At 43.9% G+C, this 7,679-nt stretch overlaps 1 protein-coding gene across 1 annotated transcript; it reads right to left on the bottom strand.

The window, feature by feature from the left end:
- Positions 1–7,320, bottom strand: LOC124595073 (cuticle protein 18.6-like). Its single transcript, XM_047133655.1, has 2 exons — positions 7,281–7,320; positions 1–912 (listed from the first exon to the last, which is right to left on the bottom strand). The coding sequence occupies exons 1-2, from the start codon at positions 7,290–7,292 to the stop codon at positions 112–114; spliced, it is 813 nt and encodes a 270-aa protein (XP_046989611.1). The 5' UTR covers positions 7,293–7,320; the 3' UTR covers positions 1–111.
- Positions 7,321–7,679: the final 359 nt, after the last annotated feature.

The following is a 7,679-nucleotide window of genomic DNA, read 5'->3' as shown; positions in this document are numbered from 1 at the left end:
TAACATAAACAATAACTTTATTTGTAAAGTATTTCAGACTTACAGAAACATGAGCAATAACATATGAGCATATTCAAGATGCAAATGAGTGACTATTGATGAAGATGGTGCTTAACCAAGAATAGCTTTCGTGTATCCCAGACCGCCGTATCCGTAGCCTCCATAGGAGAGGGCGGGAGCAGCGATGGCAGCCCTGGCGATGGGAGCGGCGTAGGCTGCCCTAGCGATGGGGGCGGCGGCAATCGCGGGGGCAGCGTATGCCGCCCTCGCGTAACCGTAGCCGAGGCCGGCACCGTACGCCAGCGCTGGCGCGGCGGCGATGGCGGGGGCGGCAGCGATCGCTGGGGCAGCGGCGACGGCCACGGGAGCGTGGGCGACGGCCACGGGAGCGGGGGCGGCGGCAACAGCGGGGTGGGCACCAGCCTCCTTGTGCACGACGGCGTTGAAGCCGTTCACGGGGTCGGCGGTGTAGTCAACGGTGCGGATGGAGCCGTCGGGCTCGGCGAGACTGTAGCTGCCCTGGACGACGTCTCCGCTGCGGCTCTCGTGCTGGGTCTTCGAGTCACCAGTCAGGGCATCGTTGACACTGTAGGCGAAGCTGTACTCTGGGTGCGGGTCGTACTCGGCAGCCACTGCGGCGGGGGCGGCGACGGCCACAGGGGCGGCGCGGATGGCGGGGGCGGCAGCGATGGCTGGGGCGTAGGCCCTGGCGATGGGGGCAGCAGCGATGGCTGGGGCGTATGCTCTGGCGATGGGAGCGGCAGCAATTGCGGGGGCGTACGCCCTGGCAATGGGGGCGGCGGCGATGGCGGGGGCGTAAGCCCTAGCAATGGGTGCGGCTGGTGCGAGGACTGCAGGTGCGCCCAGGTAGCCGGCGTGGGCCAGCGACAGTACTGCCGCTAAGATGAGTGCCTGCGGACAAAAGTTATCGTATGTTATTTGCCGCAATCAGTTTGTTTTGTCTATGAAACTGCTGTAATTAGCCATAAAACACCGTCTCCCTTCACTAACGTCTTAACTCTTCAGTAGGATACTTTATTTCTTGTGAAATGCGTTATAGCTACACCATCTGCATGTCCCCAGAAAACGGAGAACTTAAGAACCAAGTACTAAGATAGGGCTACTATTTGCGCCGGTGACACTACAGTACAACCGTTCTATGTGAGACAGTAGGCAGTCAATAAGACTTTTCCTGATTTTGCTCAAATCAACCGTGAAAGCTATTTCTGATTTGTAATACGTTCTTAACCATAATAGTAAGTTGGAGGCATAAGTGTCTGCAAGGGGGAGGTGGTCGCAACAGCGGGCGCTTACCCCCTCTTGGAATCTGGATTCAAGTTTTCTATTCATTACAAAGTTCCTTCGACTTTCTGGCAATTATTGTCTGCTACTCCAATAAACTCCAGATTTAATACTGCAAGCCACGAAAAAAAAAGAAGTGCTGCAGCCTTAGCAGTAGCTATGCCATATTATTCTTATTAACGTTGGGAAACCTCCTAGGCAACGTAGATGACGCTGAAACAGGTACATGGGCTTGCAAATCATGGGAAATACCTCAAAAGGGGATGACAAATTTTGAACATGTGACGCCTGCAGATGAAGTGATTCGCCGCACGGGCAGCGGTTGAGCCTGTCGGTCTGTCACACCTGTTCATCCCAACCCAAGTCGAGTGTTCACGTCGGTGTGACTCAGGGCCCGCAATCACAACATTAGGGCGAGGGGCTCAGGGCGGGTCTTACATCTGGCTATTTTTTTCATTACGTTAGATAATTCTATATTTACAATGAGGAATGATTTGTTGTTTTGTTTACCAATCTTGCGCTCTCCGTTGATTTATTGCGAAGTACAGTTCAACAACAATATACCGTATTGCATCACAATAAATGAGTATAAGCTTTCTAAGTGCGTTGTTACTAGTACATGAAGTACGTTTCTCTTACTAAATAATGTACGTCAACAAATAAAAAAGGGAGAAAAGGAAAGGATACAAAATGAACAAATTTTACTTGATTACATTTTGCAACTTCGACGTTTGCAATAGATCACATTTACAAAAGGTATTCGAAACTCGAGTCGTTTGATCGAATGCAGATATTGCATCGCTCAGTCATCGCTTCACGCCCAAGCCCAGGCGCTGCGGTGAGGTACGTCATTTGCTGACGTCACATTTCCAACGGTTCTCATCCATTTTTGGGGTATTTCCCGACATTTGCGACATCGTGTGTCTCATATTAAATTACTAGTCTCAGCGTCATTTACGTCACTTCGGGTGTTTTTAAACGCCAATAACAATTATATTGTATGTCTTGGGTTTTCTAAGTTGTCACTCCATTCACAGAAAATTATGCTGATCCCTTGGGCGCGGTGTAATTTTGGCGCTGATCTGGAGTCAACCTCGATAGGAACCTCTGTAGGTTAGTATCAAACTAATATGTTTTTCTTTAAACAATTGTACAATTTCATTATTGACGTAAATGTAAAATGACTCATTCCACATCATTGTGATCTACCGTGCAAAATGATCCACGTAACATGTAAGTAACTAACTAAATGTATTCAATTCTTTTCTGTCGCTCCCTCGTTGAGGCCTTACACAAATCACTCGAAAAAAGAAATATGATTTTATGCGCTGGAAGAGATGGAGAATAGCGTGAATTTTAAGCTAAAAATGCAGTCTCCAGGACTGGAACCTTCTCAAATTTTGTGGGTACAACACAGTGCCACATGTAGCCACAGTAATGAGACAAACTGAAGGCATGATGATTACCTTATTGCAGTTCTAGGCAAGTAAAAGTTAATTCTGCCGGCCAGTCTGAGTATGGTTTTGGGAGATTTTCCATATTCATCTAATCGTGTATCTGCCCTGGACTACACTTCACCTAACAAACCCAAAAATAGAGCTTTTAAAACACGTTTTATTCGACTTTTAAAAAACCAGTAATCATGAAATCAATGTAGTAAATCCATTGTCATGATCAGATGCAAAGTTTTATAAGCAAACGAAGTTGGGTAAACCTTTTTTAAAATTTATTTCCTGTTTCTCCACTTCAGGTTCTGTTTTTTCATTGTTGGTTTCAGTCTAACGTTGAAGGAGTATGAATAATATTTTTGTATATGTTTTCTAGCTTTGTTTCAGAACTCATTGGATACACTAGATATCACGTCATATTAGACGCGTTGTTCTTAAATGTGAAGCGCGCAGAGAAAGGAAACAGAAAAGAACGAAAATGTATACAAAATTTTAGATCGTTGAATCAAACAGGCGGCATCCATATTCATATTAATAAATGAAAGGATGTACATCGTGTGCACTGCTGAAATATTCTTAGCGCACAGGTACCAAAGCAATCTACACTAAAAATACTAAGTACGTAACTATCAATCTTTTGACATAATTTTGCGTATTTCTTGTCAAATTTACTTCTTGGGGAACAACACGTATACAAATTCATCAAATCAGTTGCATCAAACGTGGCCAGTTTTGATACTTTCTCGCTCTTTGAAAAATTTCACCGAATGCTCATGGTTGAAAAAGAAGGTTATTCAATTACAACATCATGTAAATCACGCTGTTCTCAAATCTGATGAAAGTGGAAATATGAAAGAGTGAGGTTTAGCGAAGAAAACGAGTATAGAAACATAGCGTAATAACTATTGTTACGGGAAACGGTACAAAGGACTACGTTTCACGGTAGAAGAGACTTATGGGCTAATAGGAAAGGCTTTTCGTGCAGTGGTCTTTTACTTTTGACGACAGAGGGTTCAAAATGTAAACCGTAAGCTACTAAATGGTCTTTTACTTTTGACGACAGAGAGTTTAAAATTTAAACCGTAGGCTACTAAATGATAAGAAGCAAAGATTAGTAATAAGAAGGGGACTGAAAGTAAACGGTAAGTTGACGGTAAAATAGAAAGAAATGTGTGAGGATAGAGAAAGAAAGAGGAGCAGTTTGAAGCTGAAGAGTACTAGAGACAGGACAAAAGGAAGATATGTAACCTATTAGTTCAGTTGCAACAGAAAATCCATAATAAAGAAGAAAGACGAAGTTTCGTAATAATGTTGGGTGGAAGACCACTAGTGGTTGTTGAGCCGCTTAATTGGAATGACTTGTCTTCCTCCATGCAAGTAGCCCCTATCCCCGTTGTGTATGAGAGTCGTGACTTACTTGTACATTTCGACTGTATATTATTCTGGTATATGTGTAGGTAGCTTTCGAAATGTGGTGCTACAGAAGAATGCTGAAGATTAGATGGGTAGATCACATAACTAATGAGGAAGTATTGAATAGGATTGGGGAGAAGAGAAGTTTGTGGCACAACTTGACCAGAAGAAGGGATCGGTTGGTAGGACATGTTCTGAGGCATCAAGGGATCACCAATTTAGTATTGGAGGGCAGCGTGGAGGGTAAAAATCGTAGAGGGAGACCAAGAGATGAATACACTAAGCAGATTCAGAAGGATGTAGGTTGCAGTAGGTACTGGGAAATGAAAAAGCTTGCACAGGATAGAGTAGCATGGAGAGCTGCATCAAACCAGTCTCAGGACTGAAGACCACAACAAAAACAATGTGTAGGTGTTGTGTGGTTTCAAATTTTTGTTTGTATTATCATAAGATAAGGTGCTGGCACATAACCTACTCCTTTAGAATAGCAAAAAAAAAGTGACCTAGGGGATTAATATCTGACTGACGACTCTTAATCAACAGTGCCACATCCCTCACTTCATGAGGTTTCTGGATGGTATGGTAGTAATAGCTTTGTGGAAATGTAGGCTGGAGGCAACACTCGTCGAAATTTTGAGTCATCCACGAAGGAAACGTGGTTTACATAATCGCTCTAGAGACACTGTGGACAAGTTTCGAATATAACCCAGGACATTGACCCAAACTCTTGCGATCAAGAACTTTATGCCACCACGTCTCCACCCTTTTTAGGCTAAATATTGGTGGTGAAAATTTCATCTTTCACCATTAATCGAATACGCTACCTCCGAGTTGGGCGCCACAACAATGGCGGGTGTTAGCAGCCTGCGCTACAGGGACAGGTTGAAGGATCTCAAGTAATAATGTAAACCACGTTTCCTTCGGAGATCACTCACAATTTCGGCAAGGGCCCTAGCCTATATTTTCACAGAACTGCTACCACCATGCCAATCAGAAACCATTGCAAATTCAAGTAATCAACGACTGTTTATGAATCTATGTCAGTCATATTTCTGACGTAAAACTGTGTATGAGAAGTTTAACACTTTAATATTAGAGAGATGAAATGTATATGGCTCTTCAGATCTCTTTAGCGTTACACAACGTGGACAAAATAACACTATCCCGGAAAGTATTTCACGCAGCTTATGATAGTCAACCCCACTTACACCATCCTTACCCAGGGCAGATGGTGTAAGTTGGATTGACTGTCTTAGCTGCGTGAAATACTTTGCTCGCCAGCGAGTGCTGTTTTGCCCACGCTGTAGTTACTGACCGACGAATACTGTAGGCCACTTTCGCCCAAGATCAAAGTGACATGTATGAAACTCGGATATATAATGTTACATGGAGATATGAAATGACCAGGCCTAATAGTCTGTTACAGTGTGGTCTCGTAGTCGACTCTCTGTAGTTATACACATATTTGAAAAATCGAATTTGCATAAGAACACGTAGCAAAAATCTGTGGAGTAACATTTTCAGTCTGGGGAAGGATGTGCTCTAAAACGTATCTTCCTGGCAAATTAATACCACGATACGGACTCGAATACAAATCTTCAGCCTGTTTAGGAAATGCTAAGTATTTCAATAGATAATCGATATATCCAGAACTCGAATTGGTCACCATGTACTAGGCTGGAAGCAACACTCGTCGAAATTTTGAGTCATCCACGAAGGATCGTGGTTTACATAATCGCTCTAGAGACACTGTGAACAAGTTTCGAACATAACCCGGGACATTGACCCAAACGCTTGCGATCAAGAACTTTATGCCACCCCCTCTCCACCCTTTTTCGGCTAAATTGGTCACGATATATATACTAGTTATTACGATATACTAGTTATTTCAACGTAGATTACGGACTATGTAGTATCCCGGAGTAATCTTAGAAATGTTCTCCAAATTTCTGGGTTTTTCTTTTCATGGCAGACACTTCCACGCTCACATCACTCGAAGCTATTGCCGAGTCAATGCTTAGGTCTCAAATAGAGGTGTTTTATGCAGAAGCTATATTTAGAAGCATCTTAATTTCGTCAGGACACCTCCAACGAGAAAACAGATTGTTAAAAATATGTAAAGGTTTGGGGTGGAAAATCTAAACTGGATTATCTGATAGAGGTAGGTAAACTAAATTCACTCAATTTCCCCGAAACGCACGAAATACTGGAGTTTCGTATGGAGCAGCAAGTTTTCGTGTTACCGGATTCAGTTACATCTACATCCAGATTTACATTTACATCTACAACTACATCTATATACATGCTCACAAGTAACCGTACGGTGTGTGGCGCATGGTACCCTGTAACACTACTAGCCATTTCCTTTCCTGTTCACTCGCGAATAGAGCGAGGGGAAATGTTTGCGTATGTGCGTCTGTACGAGTCCTAATATCTCATATCTTATCTTGGTGGTCCTTACGTGAAATTTATTTTGCCGGCAGTAAGATCGTTCTGCAGTCAGCTTCAAGGGCCGTTTCTCTAAATTTTCTCAGTAGTGTTCTTCGAAAAGAACGTTGCCTTCCCTCCAGAGATTCCGACTTGAGTTCTCGAAGCTTCTCCGCAACAATTGCATGTTATGTAATTATACCGGTAATAAATCTAGCAGCCCTCCTCTGAATTGCTTCGATATCCTCCTTGAATCCGACCTGGTGCATATTCCAAACACTCTAGCAGTACTCAAGAATAGATCGCACCAGCGTTCTATATGTAGTCTCCTTTACAGATGAACAATATTTTTCCAAAATTCTCCTAATAAACCGAGGGCGACTATTCGTTTACCCTACCGCAGCCTTCACGTGGTTCTTCCAATCAGCTGAACAGGTCTTTGGTTCTCCCATTTATAGTCGACTACTTACAGAATTCACGCATAAAATGTACTTCTTGTGTGTTACAGCAACGAATGAGCCTAACGACAACCTCGTACCTTTCCGCAATATTCGATTAACCAATCTCCTTTATGTCAATGCTTATGGTGATAAACACGAGACAGAAAACTGGGCTGTTTAGTAAGCGAAAGAAGATCGTTGCTTCTTAGCAAAAGTTTTGCGGGTCCTCTACTTGCGGAAGACAACTCACCTTGCAAGCCATGATGTCTAGTGGTCAGCAGTGGGTGAAGTGCGACTCCGGCAGGGGCGGCTGCACTTTATATAGGCCTGGGCTGGCAGTCCGCAGCCGTCGCGGCTGTAATCCCGTTTGACGAGAACGGCTCTCGGAGCAGAGCCGGCCGGTCGCACGTGCAACCTGGCCGCCGACTTCACTTTCCAGCTGATCTGCATTCCACATGTATAAACATTTTCGGCCTGTCCGTACGGCCACCCCAGGCGGGAACCCAGCGCAGAGGTCACACATGCATGAATTTTATGGCGTGGTTGCTGCCAGAAGCCATCGTCTCAATCATGTTGATACACGGAAGAGCCAAAGAAACGGGTATAGGCATGCGTATTCAAATACAGAGATATGTAAACATATAAGACA

The sequence above is a fragment of the Schistocerca americana genome, chromosome 2 (genome assembly GCF_021461395.2).
Source record: "Schistocerca americana isolate TAMUIC-IGC-003095 chromosome 2, iqSchAmer2.1, whole genome shotgun sequence".
Classification (NCBI taxonomy): Eukaryota; Metazoa; Arthropoda; class Insecta; order Orthoptera; family Acrididae; genus Schistocerca; species Schistocerca americana.
Note: the sequence above shows the minus strand (reverse complement) of the source record. Positions and strands in the feature narration are given on the sequence as shown.